The 13,922-nt window shown below is 50.1% G+C and overlaps 1 protein-coding gene across 1 annotated transcript in view; it reads right to left on the reverse strand.

The window, feature by feature from the left end:
- LOC132452958 (cadherin-12-like) overlaps window positions 1-13,922 on the reverse strand; it is a 48,898-nt gene that overhangs the window by 15,911 nt on the left and 19,065 nt on the right. The window contains exons 2-3 of the mRNA XM_060045792.1: window positions 9,025-9,278; window positions 2,841-2,977 (exon numbers count right to left, since the gene is read on the reverse strand). Of these exons, the coding sequence (XP_059901775.1) occupies window positions 2,841-2,977; window positions 9,025-9,278 (391 nt within the window). The remainder of the gene's footprint in view (window positions 1-2,840; window positions 2,978-9,024; window positions 9,279-13,922) is intronic.

A 13,922-nucleotide genomic window follows, 5' to 3' on the forward strand; every position in this document is an offset into this window, starting at 1 on the left:
GAGATTCTCGGGGAGGGGGAGGAGCAGGAGGAGGAGGAGGAGGAGGAGGAGGAGGAGGAGAGGGCGAAGCAAGGACGAGAAGGAGGAGAAGGAGGGGGTGAAGGAGGAGGAGGAGGGGGAGGGGGAGGAGGGGGAGGGGGCGAAGGAAGGACGTACAAGAAGGAGGAGGAGGAGGAGGAGGAGGCGGCATCGTTAGTTGACAGTGCTCCAGCGAAGGAACACACTCCCAGAATGGCCACCTCTCTTCCAGGCTCCCTCACTTCAGGGGCAAAGCCGTGCCAAGATGGGTTGTAAAGCACAACAATAATTGGACAAAAGGTGGGACCTGGGGGGGCTGTGGTTGGGTGGGAGCGACACACGCACGCGCACACGCACACACGCACACGCACACGCACGGGTGTCATCATCTGCCACGAGAAAAAACACACCTTGACGTGCGGGTTGGACGCGACTCCCCGGCACGCGGCGCCACTAAGCCGAGGAGAACCTCAAAGCAGTAATAACACGACAGGACGGATCCCCCTGGGTCTCCCGTCTCTTCCCTTTATCGATGCGCGCCCGGGGGGCCCCGTTGTGCCCGCCTCACCGGTCCTGGTGGCTGATGGGGGGGTTGGGGGGGTTGGGGGGGGGGTGCCCAGCGTGGGGACAGACAACAACAGGCCGCTCCAGGCACGGAGGCGCCACAATGCTTCACGCGCCGCATGAGCCCGTCCTTCGAAGCCCGGTGAAAGACACGCGCGCACGCGGGCACTAGCGCACACACACACACACACACACACAACGCCGTCCCTCTAGGTCGGGCATGGATCCGCCGCTAAGGGCTGTAATCCGAGAGTTACTACGAGTGCCAATCTTCATGTAGGACCGGTCGATACATTGCGTACATAATTACTCTTTTTTTTACTTGGATTTAATTGTGTGTGATGGAAGCTATACCGATCAACCCTGCCTGTTTGTTTAGAGTCACCGCTCCTCAGGGGGACGGCGGGAAACACCGAGAAGTGATCGATCGCTGGGAGGCACCGGGCAGGGAGGGTCGGGTGACGGGGCGGGGGGTTGGTGGAGGGAGAGGTGGGGATGGATCGATGGGGGATGGAGGTTTGGACGGAGGCTGGAGGGGGAGAGGTGGATGGAGCTACAGGTCGGGAGGTGGGGGAGATTTGGGATGGGGGTTTGTGGGTGGAGTTTTGGATGGGGCTTGAAGGGTGGAGGTTCGAGTGGGGGTTGGAGGGGAGAGGTGGCTGGAGCTAGACGATGGGTGGAGGTTAACATGGGGGTTGGAGGGTGGAGGTTTGGCTTGGATTCGCAGGCTGGCGGTTTGGATGGTGAGTAAATGGTGGAGGTTTGGATGGAGTTGGAGGGTGTAGGTTCGTATCGGGGTCGTAGGGTGTAGGTTAGAGTGGGGTTAGCGGGTGTAGGTTCGTGTTGGGGTCGTAGGGTGTAGGTTCGTGTTGGGGTCGTAGGGTGTAGGTTCGTTTGGGGGTCGCAGGGCTGCGGTGTTGACGGCTGACGGAGGTGGAGGGGACAGTCCGTTCGGCTGAGGCTGACTCCGTCAGGCGGGCGGGTGGGGTTGATCAGAGGGACCTTGACACCGGCCGAGCGTGAGGCGGCTGACACCGTGATGACTCCGCTGCGTCTCACGGCCCTGCCACCACCGGCCCTGTCCTCGCCGCCCCCACACACAACACACACACAGCGGCGCACACACACACACACACACACACACACAGGCACACGCACACGCGCACACACACAGAGCTGCGCACGCACACACACTTTAAAAGTAAAGTCCAAGTTGCAAGCGGACACGTCAACACTCATGCAAGGATCATGCTTATACACAAACACACACACACACACACACACACAACCCACACAGCTGCGCACGCACACACACATTAAAAGTAAAGTCCAAGTTGCAAACACGTGACCACTCATGCGTGCCGCACGCGCGCACACGTATGAGCACGCTCAAGGATCAAGCGTTTAGACACACACACACACACACACACACTTACACGCACACACAAGCACTTACACACACACAACCCCCATCTAATTTGCATTTGGTCTAAATGAGAACCATCATTCCCATGTCACCATGGTGACCTTGGGGGGGAAGTGACTAATACGGTTTTTCAAGGCAATAAAAGCTCAAGTTTGGGCCTCGGCGAATCCCTAATGAATACCCAGCGTGGGTAATTGTGATGGAGCACCATCCTGCCTCAGAGATAATGACTCTGACGGCTCTTAGCAGATTTGATGACTTGATGACGATGGATTTTCTTATTTATCCGGAAATTTGCTTCACTTCCTGCAACAGAATCATAATTAGCTCCACCGCGCGGGTGTGCGTCTCACGGACGCACACCCGCGTTTCTTTATTGGGTTTGTCGTCTTTTTCCCGGAATCCGGCTCCATCTCATTCCCGCCACGCTGACAGTTTGAGAGGGGCGCTCCGGAAACGCACGTTGAACCGTCTCCGCAAGTCGTAAGCACGACTCAACTCCAGTTAAAAGAGAGGTTTTTTTTTCTTGGCTTTTCAATGTCAACCCCATCAAACCCAGATGAAAGCGGAGGAAAGAAAAAGGCTGTTAAAAACCGAAAAGTAAAACGGCGAACGGGCAGATGGGCGGGGGAGGGGGAAGCCATCTTGTTTTACGGTCACCTATAAACCTTTCCGCGAAACAAAATGGGATTGAGTATTGACTTTAGCGGCGGAAGTGCCTTAAATCCGTCTAATGGATCACAGTGACAGAGTAGGAGAAGCGATGACACATGCGGCAATCACCATCACAGTCAGCATCGCTATTTCCTCAGCGTTTCAATCAGCTACTTACTGAGTTTGGTGGCCACAATGGAGATGTTGTGCTGGGCCACGTTCTCTCTGTCCAGCAGCTCGTTGGTGGAGATGGTTCCCTCCACGGGGTCGATGTCGAAGTAGCTGTCCAGGTCACTCTTCCAGTCTATGGAGTACCTGGAGACAGGGGGGGGGACAGGACAGGGCCAAGGTGAAGGATAGGTCACTCAGTCGCTGTTGAGTCATGAAGACGGCAAAAATGACTTTATAGGGAATTTGATTTTGAGGCTTTTTAGTTTCTTTCATATAAACTGAGAGTGACATTAGTTGAGCGAATTTATTGGAAGGATTGAGATAAAGAGGAAGAGGTAAAAATGTAGATAAAAGGCACAGAGAAACATCATCGTCATGGATGACTGGAAGTCTTTTTTTGTAATGGACTAACTTCCATCATTGTCCCTGAAGAAAAAAATGTGGCAAAGAACATTCAGGAACATGGCAATTTTCAAATGAGGCCGACACATGTATCTGAAGCGTACATCAATTGTGTTCACTGTTTTAAACGACATCAATGCCCTGTTTTAGAGACGTATGGAGCCAGGGCTTTGGAAATAAGCCTTAGGGCTTTATTGTATCATCCTTGACTATCTTTATTGATATAAAGTATGGCACATGTTGTTGTTTCATATTTTTGTGTCAAAAACGGTCAAATAAAATCAATCAATCAGGGCTCCAGGTTAGTTCTGCTGAACATTGAGCGTACCCTGGTCCGGCAGTGAATACACCCTGGGCACCACTACAGCGTCCAAACCCTCACAGGGGTCGTCGCATCCCCACCTTCCTCCCCGCGGGCTCTCGCCCGACAAGGGCGCTTTAAAGAATAACGCCGGCCCAGTCAATCATCAGTCATTCCGGAGTGGTCATTTGGAGGAAGGCACTGATGTGTACGTATTAATTTCAATCGGGGTAATAGGCCCGCGCAGTGAAGCCCTGCTGACGCAACGCTTTCCCTCGGTAAAATACTATTAATTTTGCACACTATTGAGACGCCATCAATTCCGTAGTATAATGTTTGAACGGGAAGAAAATAGCTCTGGGGAGCAGGCAAGGAGCTGTGCACAGTGAGGAGAAGGTTTCTCTGGTTTTCATGCCTTTTTTCGTTTGTGTCGCAATAGGGAGGGAGAATATAGAATATAATGGCTTGGAATGCAGAAGAGAACATTAATGTTGTGCATTAGTAAAACAAAAGGGAGACCATTTCTTCCGAGGGGTCTTGAGGTGTGACTTCCGAGATTAACTTTATGATTATAATGGAAGGGGTTTTCGACCCACGCAGGAGTGCACGCACGCACGCACGCACGCACACATGCATGTACACATGCACGCACACACACACACACACACACACATATATCAATGAGGTGATTTAATATACCACTTATATAGTCGCCATGACTACCATTAGAAATACGTTCCCTACTTGCCCCCATGTATTAGTCACACATAGCCACGCACACATGGACAAACACACATGGAAACGCAAACCAGACTGGCCTTTCAATGCACGGTTTCTCCAAACTTTCTAATGTGGCTTTCACCAGTTTTTCGATAGCAAACTGTTACATAATTGTTGGCTGCTGCTAATGTATGTTAATGTCGTTCATTAACATACATTAGCATTTAATGTTTTAAGGTTAATGCGTGACGATTAGCACTTCTCCAAATCATTGGTGCATAATAGTTTTTGTTAGAATATTTGCGAAAACCAGCAATGTTTCTGTCAACAACTTTTGTTTAAAAAAAACCCAATTATTTCTGCATGGCTAAATACAACGTTAAAAATATACGCTCAGGACAACATTGAAATAACAGTGCATCAAATATTAACCGCGCGCCCTTTCATATCCCAAAGACCCCGGCGCGTTGTTATGGCGACCCGACTGCGCGCGTCAGAGGTCGAGGCATTGCCCTCCCTAATTACCCCTAATCGATCGGCCCTGTTCACCGCTAAAGTTCAGAACCTTCCACACATCTACCTCCGCACCCCGCTCTCTGCCGGAGCGGACGATGGATCTGCTGCCAGCTCAGTGAGGCTCTCAGCATCAAGGCCACGTCCTCCTCTGACCCCTCCACCCAACCCCCCTCCCCCCCCCCTCCACCTTCTACCCTGGCTCTGGAGGGAGGCGTCTCCAGCACCACGGACACGAGGGACTCTGCCCACACTGCGGCTGCTGTAACTTGGAGGGGAAGCTATTCATCTCAAGTACTGCTGGGGCTCCCCCCTCTACTCTCTCCTCTGCTCTCCTCCTCTCCTCTCCTCTCCTCTCCTCCCCTCTCCCTACCCTCTCTCCTCCTCTCCTCTCTCTCCTCTCCTCTCCTCTCCTCTCCTCTCCTCTCTCCTCCCCTCTCCCTACCCTCTCCTCTCCTCTCCTCTCCTCTCCTCTCCTCTCTCCTCCCCTCTCCCTACCCACTCCTACCCTCTCCTAGCCCCTTCTAGCCCCTCCTGGCCCCTCAGTCTTCCAGGGGATTGTGAAGATTTGGTTCTGTGTGCTCTGGGTTTCCGTGGAGCTACTCAGGGCAGAAGGATAGTGCTAGGACGTGCTGGAATCCCAGCCACAAGGCAGTGGTGTTGGGTTTCCAAACGTCCTCCCTGTATCCTGAAGCTGAAAACGTCTGACCCTGAACGTTCCTTTATTCCTGATCTATATCTGAATCCACTCTAAGTGTAGCATTGGATAAAAGGCCTCCTAAATTACTTAATTGCATTTAACCTTAGTACTGATGTTTCTCTCTTATGTTGACCGACGGCGTGCTTTGTGTTGACTTGAAGCGAGTGATTAAGTAGAAAGTAATTTTCGTAATTGCTCCTTTCAAAGTCATGCTTGTATTTTGGCAAAGCATACTGAGCAATAACACGCAAAAATTAGTATTATTCATGAACTCATTTACAGATCAATGTATGCCAAATATGCAGACTCTCCCTCCGTCTATAACTCAATGAGGGTAATAAACCAGCCATTCATTTTGGTACTTTGATCGACTGAAAAGGCTTACTATGTGTGTGCCTGTGTGTGCATGTGTGACTTGTGTGTGCATGTGTGTGTGCTTGTGTGTGTGTGTGTGCCGCAGTGTGTGCAGCCTTGAAGTGAATACAATCGTGTCAAAATAGTTTATTGCGAGTCACTTTGATGAATTTGGCGCCTAAACTCAGCCATCACCCTTTCCCAGGATCGATAGCCTGCTATTTTTTTCCCCTCCCCTGAAGGCAGGCCCCGAGCCGGCCAGCGTGTTTCATTTGTTCTACGGTCCGATCTCGAGATGGCTCTTAGCCGTGGCCTAGTTGTGGAAAAGGCTGAAATCAACCAGCCACCCCCAAACCGTGAGCGAGATTGAGCTTCGAAAAGCCAATGAAAGCCTGCAACTAACTCCCACAATAGCACTGCAGATTGTCTCCGTGTGTGTCTCTCTGCGTGTTTGTCTCTGTGTGTGTCTCTGTGTGTTTGTCTCTGTGTGTGTCTCTCTGTGTGTCTCTCTGTGTGTGTCTCTGCGTGCGTGTGTATGTGAGGAAAAAGCAAGCACTTATGTTGCCAGCTTTTATAAATGTTTGCCAGTAATTCCGCAGGTTTTTATCCAAAGAGAGCCATACAGTGGTTTCCAGAGACAAATTATACTGAATTTTCGTTTGCGTCTCTTTTTCTAGATGATTGAATATTGAAAGGGCTTTGTTGGCATTGAAAAGATAAACAAATATACATTGCCAAAGCACAAAAAGTAAAGTATCTATCAATGAACCAACCCAGGAGTATGTTTAGAGGAAAGAGGAGTTTGCTGAAGCTGGACTCCAGGTTCACTACACGTGACTGAACTAATCGTACAGTTCAAATAACCGACATTTGACTCCAGCTTTGCCGCTAACAACAGCCTGCAGCTAACGGTTAGCCCTTAATCCAGACACTCATTCCTACCTGGGGATAGGGCACAGGATCGAGGCTTTAGATAGCTTTGACTTCTCACACACACCCACTGACACGCACGCACACGCGCGCACAAAAGAATAATCGTATCTTATCCCACAGTGAGTATATATATCCCTTATCAATCTAACTTTTGATGTTGAGCGGGCACATTACCATCGACGAGGGCCCAGAGAGAATGTACAGAGTTTGAGGCCGGACTCTCGGAACATTCTGCTGTAGATATAAAAATTAATTAGCGCGTAATTGCATTCTTTGACTTGTAATGGGAGTATAGACCATGGGGTATTACCTCTCAGTCTCCTTAGCAGGCAAGATGAACTTTTATTTTGAAAAGTTCAGCACTGCTCGGCCTTTTCATGTTAGAAGTTCAGAGTGTGTTTTTACAGTTCTTCTTACAGTTCCAGACTGTAAAAAGGTTGCAGGTTGACTAAAAGGTTAAAACACCTTCTCTACCCCCCCCCCCCTCCCCCTCCCCAGCTCACCCCATCCTCTCAAGTGCTTGTCCTGTTCTTCCATAACTATTTTGGGATTTATATGGATACGAAATGCAAAAATTCAATTAAAGCAAGAAGCTTCTTCAAATCAATCGACGATGCAGTATTCATGACGATGCCTTGGTCGTGCCAAGCCTGCGATTGCTCCTGCTGCCCTTTACGTACACTATTATTAAACAGGGCTGTTTGAGTGAAGGTCTAAAAGCATAGTTCTCTATGCATGACGGGCCAATGGACCTATTGTTCCGATGAGGAAGACAGCTGCGATGGCACGCGGCCGAACAATGTCTGCTTTAGTGCTGGTGAATAATGGAGGAGAACGAGACAAAAGGGAAGAAGTCAACATCAGAGGCTTTTTTTTTAGATTGTATTTATCGTCTCTTTGTTGTATTTCAAGAAATCTCTGCCTTGTCCATTTTGTCGTTCTGACTGGAATTAAATATTCATAATCACGCCCCCCTCCCACAAACACACAACAAAAAAACACACGGACACACAGACACACGGACACACACAAACACGCACAAACACAAAAGGGACCTTGAGTGTTTCTAAGGGGAAAATCGTAACAAATAGATTAGAAATCGGATCTCATTCATTTTTAACCAGACACTCTTGTCTCTCCTTCTTTCTCCGATCCGCCTCCCTACTTTCTACTTTCGTCTTTCTATCACTGCCTGGGCGACCATTGTTGTCCAATGTTCTAGGGGGTTATTAATGCAGGTACCCACCTAACGCTATTGGGTGTGTGTGTGTGTGTGTGTGTGTGTGTTTGTGTGTTTGTGTGTCAGTGTGTGTGTGTGTGTGTGTGTGTGTGTGTGTGTGTGTGTGTATGTGAGAGAGGAGGAAAGTAAGAGAGTGAGAATAACATTTTTTTTATATCAAACTGAATAACATTTTAAGTCTAATGAAAATAGTTTTCTCAAATTTGAAAATAAACCATTGTTCCTCTGTCACCAATTAAATGGGGAGAGAGAGAGAGAGAGAGAGAGAGAGAGAGAGAGAGAGAGAGAGAGAGAGATATCTTATAAAAACAAAGAGAATGATTCTTTCATAATTATTTTAGACTGCACTCGACTACGTTTGAATTAGAAAATAAACCATCACTGAGGTCCTCTGCCACCAATTAAATACTCCAAACGAGATTGAGAGGAAGGGAGAGAAAAACCGGGAAGTAATTATTATCTTTATATAACAAAAAATACAAATTTTTAACAATTATTAAAAATTGTCTGACAGCTTAAAAAATATGCCACTAGTTCGTAAAAAAAACAACCAAAATTCATCACTAAATACCAGCAAAAACAACCAAACATCCCCCATGACATGCACTACCAACGACCTCCAGCAGGGGGGCAACAACATTCACAATGTGTTTTAAAGGTCCGATATTATACCACCAGGTGTGAGTGTGATTAGCCGTTACAGGCCGTTTTGAAAATCGGCCTCTTCAGACATCACAAGTGGGCGTGTCCACCTAGGTGTATGACGGAGATGAGCAACGTTTGCTACATTCCACTGGGTAGGCTGGTAGACCGCTCTATCCAGCACACATCTAGGTGGACACGCGCACCTGAGATTTTCAAAGTAAATTGTAACGGCTAATCACACTCACATGGTGGTATAATATGTCACCTTTAAAAAAACAAACAAACTTCCCCATGACATGCATTACCAATGTCCACCAGCGGGGGGCGTTTCGACAACATTCACTTAGTTTCCTTTTTCGTTTTTTTTTTCGTTTTTCTCTCACCTGACGGGGCTGTTGCCGGCGTCCAGGTCCTGTGCGGTGACGGCGCCGATGATGGTGCCGGCGGGCGTGTCCTCGTACACGTCCATGAGGTAGGCGGGCTTGTTGAAGACGGGCGGCTCGTCCACGTCCAGCACGTTGATCTTCACCGTGGCCGTGTCCTTGAACGCCCCGTAGCTCTGGAAACGAGGGTCCGGGTGGGCGTTGGTGGCGTCCACCTTGAAGGTGTATGCCTTCTTAGACTCGTAGTCCAGGGGCTGAAGAAGGTAAAGGGAGAAAGAGGGGGGAGAGAGAGAGAGAGAGAGAGAGAGAGAGGGAGAGGGAGTGGAAGAAAGGAGGAGGAGGGTAAGAGCGATAGAGGGTGAGAGAGAGAGGGGGAGACAGGGGGAGGAGGGTAAGAGCGATAGAGGGTGAGAGAGAGAGGGGGAGACAGGGGGAGGAGGGTGGGAGGGAGAGATAGGGAGAAAGGGGGAGGAGGATAAGAGAGAGGGAGGGGGAGAAAGGGGGAGGAGGGTAAGAGAGAGGGAGGGGGAGAAAGGAGGAGGAGGGTAAGAGAGAGGGGGAGGAGGTAAGAGAAAGAGAGGGGGAGGAGGGTAAGAGAGAGAAAGGGGGAGAAAGAAAACACGGTACGGATTATTATATTACCTTTTTGAATTAAATTGCTTTTCTAAATTGAGGGCGAATTGCACCTTTCGTCTCCAACTCTTTAAAATTCAGACAGAAGGGGTCGTAATTTTTTTTTGTAATTGCTTTTTTATTTGCATTTGACTTAACCCACGCGAATCCACCACAAATCAACAAAAAAATCAACAATCGAAATGAACGAGACGGGGAATAAAACACAATGTGCCAAAAACCCAATCAGATACAAAGAAAATGAATCATTCCTTTTTAATTTCAATCCGCATCTCATCTCATTTAATTAAAACCTTCTCCCTGAGTGGCGGAGGGTTAATACTTTTCTCCAACACCTTCCGCAAGCCTGCGAACGCAGTAAAGGTCAGGAATAAAGTTAAAGGGCGGGGGGGGGGGCTCGCGAAGGACGAAGCGCAAAGAAAATGGCGTCGCGGACGGGAGTGTGTGTGTGTGTGTGTGTGTGGGTGTGTGTTATTGTGTTTTTGGGTGTGGGTGTGTGTGGGCGGGGGCGGGCCACGTTAACGACTCGCTCACCTCGCTGCGTTCAGGGGAGGAAGGAGGAGAGGGAGGGGGAGGAGGGTGAGGAGGAGGAGAGAGAGGAGGAGGAGGGAAAGGAGGGAGGAAGGAAAGTCAAGTCGATCCGCTCTTTCCCTTTTTTCCCCGTTGCCGTCCTTGTTCAGCAGAACGCTCTGTGAACCACCTCTCAGAGCGGGCCGTGTTACGGGCGCCGACACTCCCCCCCCCTCCGGGTCAATTAGTCGGGGGGGGGAGAGAGAGGGGTGAGGAGGGGGAGGGCGGGGAGGGAGGGTGCTGTAGAACGCCGAGCGGTTGCGGAGGTGTAAACACCCGCCAGAATGTGACACCCTGGCGTGTGCGTGCGTCGGCCCGTCTCCTGCTCGCCGGCGTGTGACCGAGCGCGCGGCGTGCGTCGGTTTTTTTTTTTTCTCGGTTTGGCTCGCTCCGCAGCCCCGTCACGCTCCAGCACTCCGCCGGTCACATGAGAGACATTCGCTCTCTCGTGTTCTTCAAATTGACTTACACGCAAACCGCCCGCCGCCGCAGCGCCCCGGACCGAGCCGCTGCTATCTCGCTCGCCCTTTCCCCGCCCTTCCCGCCCTTCCCGCCATCGACACCCAACCCCCACACTCACCCCCACACACCCCCACAAACACCAACATACCCCCCAGCTGGGCGATGAGCAGGGAAACGGCTAGTAATTGCGGCTGACGAGAAAGAGAGGAGAAAGCTAAAACGAAATAATAAAGGCACGAAAAGACGGCGAATGAGACCGATGGAAACGGAATCGGCTTCGAGAGGGAGGAAAGGAAAAGAGACGGTTGGTGTGAGTGTGAAACATCTCTGACACACGTTGCGCGTCTCAAACATGAACACATGGGAGCGTCCGGGCCCAGTGAAGCTCTCCTAAAGCCCGGGTCTACGGAAGATGACAGGCGCCGGCCGGCCTCAGCCGTCCATCGCCATGGTTTCCGTGGAATAACAGGCGGGGGTGAAGAAAACAAAAATAAATACAGAAATGAAAGTGAAACGGTGCGACGCCGGAACAAATCGGAAGGCAGGCGATCATTGACCATCAGCCCGGGCGATTGGTTTGATTACAGTGTGCCGGATGAAACAGTCTGCGAGCACCGGTCGGATTCGTCAACGGTGGGAAGCTCTCGGTCACGATCGCTCTACGTGAAAAGACCCCCAAACTTGCAGGGTGTAAGAAAAAAGGCATAGCCCCAACCCCCCAGATTGTCATCTCTCCCGTTGAGCTTTATAGTTCAATCTCTCAAAGTCCTCACAACGACCGTAAACCACCTGCACAAGCAGTGTGGCCACACCGACGGAAGCACCATATATATATATATAAATATATACGTATAAGATCATCCCTCACTGCTCTTTTGCTGTATTTATTGCATCCCCGACACGGCGCAGACAATATAAGAAACCTCTATTTCGTCTCGCTCAAGGTGTGCGTGTGGGTCACACAAGGAGAGCAACACAACGGCAACACAACATGAGATAACGCGGCTACCTCCACTTACCCTATATAACACAACCGACCGAGAAGCCTGCCGAGAAAAAGGTAGTGTAGGGTCCCCACTTTGTCTCTCCTGCCCGAGGAATACGAGCTGAATACAAAAGAGGGGAGTGTGTACTGTAGCGTCCCGATTGTTACGAACAGCGCGGAGGTTTCCGGAACGAGCAGGACGGGACATTTCGGTGCCGTCGTTAATCTTTTTTTTATCGTTCATCCCCGCTGATCTCTCCCTGCACACATTTTGAAACAAAAAGTTCTGCATTGCAACAGGGACAGCGCATGGGCCCAGTAGCTGCGGTGCCTACGAGGATACAGCAGAGCTCAGCCGAAAAACCCAGAGTACAGGCAGAAGGGAAGGGTGAGGACGGGGACAGGGTGACGAGGTGATGAGGAGATGATGTACGGTGAGAGAGTGCCGGTGCCTCATTAGTCCCAGCCCCCCCCCCCCTCCTCGCCCCCCCAGGGAACGAGAGCAGAAAGGGGGACACCACTTACCAACTCTACATGCTGTGTCACTACAATTAGCCAGAGAGATGGTGGATTGCCCCCCAAGTAGGAAGGAAGGCCCCAAACTCTTCGCCCGCCATGTCTGTCTAATCCTGGGGTAATTGGCAATCGAAAGATGGAAACATGCAGGTGTGTGTGTTTGTGTAGTGTGTATGTGTGTATAAGTGTCTGTGTGTGTGTATGTGCGTGTGTCGGGGTTGAATCTGTTTGTGTGTGTGTCGGGGGTGTATCTGGTTGTGTGTGTGTGTGTGGGTGTGTGTTTGGCTATCTGGGGAGAAGGGTGGAGCAAATTGCTGAGAAATCAGATATTTTCTAAACACCTGCTAGAAGCTCCTTAAAATTCATGGATAGAAAAACCGGGAAAAATGTAATTTATTTTGTTTATTTTTAACTCTCCAACTAAACCACTGAAGTCACGTGGGAGCTGGAAACTGTGAGTGGACCACCCGGTTCCTTCCAACACTTTCATTGCAGTCATTTAGCATTTAGCTTTTTTTTCTTTATTCTCGCTGGCTCCAAATGCCCGAGTGGAACCGCTCAGCCGACAGCTGAGAGCCGGCACCGGATGAGAAAGGAAAAGTTTCCATTTAATTCAGGTTGAAAGGTATGAATTAACGTCTTGTAGCAGTGCGGACTCTTCTCTCAAGCCGTTCAGCGTGGCGAGGAAGAACCTGAAGTAGAGGAAGTATATTCCCTCATTCACGTCAAACCCCCCCCCCGCCCAGCACACACACACACACACACACACACACACACACACACACACACACACACACACACACACACACACACACACACACACACACACACACACACACACACACACACACACACACACACACACACCAACGGGACTTCCGCTATGATTAAACGTCAGGCCAATCTCACAGATTAACTTTGTCTGGAGAGCGGGGGGAGGTCGTTGGAGATGGAAGTAGAAGACGAAGAGGAGGAAGAAGAGAAGGTGTGTTAATGGGGCTGACGAGCGTGTGTGATGGACCCGAAGGCGGGCTACGTTGAGGCCGGGGCCGCAGACGCTAATGCCTCCCCGCCAAGAAAACGCTGGAAATAATACGGAAAATGGGTTCAGGGAGGGTAATGAGAAATCCTGAGCTAATGAGAGGAAGTGTGTCACGGCTTGACTGGGTGAAGGCGGGAGGTGTGGTGGAGGAAACGGAATCAAATCAGAATCGAACGCCATAGGGGAAATATCAGAAGTCATGGGAGGGAAGAGAGTCCTGATTCTGAAGGATGGCGTGGTCTAATGTTCCCCGACGCGACCTAGTTAGATGACACATGGCCGTGTGTGTGATCCTCGACACGTTTGACCCGTACACATCCATATGTTTTACGCGTTAATACCACGGCGAGGGAGCTGACTGACGCCAGGGAAATGTTCCCAGAGAAACAATAACACGAGTCGCACACGCGCACACATGGACGAGCAAAAACGCACGCACGCACACACAGACACACACATGCACACAAACACCCATTCACACCCACGCACACGAAAAAATCACATGCATCCAATTCAATATCAATTTGTGCTGCGTACGCACGCACACACACATAAACAGACACACACACAAGCACGCACGCACACACACACACACACACACACACACACACACACACACACACACACACACACACACACACACACACACACACACACACACACACACACACACACACACACACACACACA

This window comes from Gadus macrocephalus, chromosome 23 (genome assembly GCF_031168955.1).
Source record: "Gadus macrocephalus chromosome 23, ASM3116895v1".
In the NCBI taxonomy this organism is placed as follows: Eukaryota; Metazoa; Chordata; class Actinopteri; order Gadiformes; family Gadidae; genus Gadus; species Gadus macrocephalus.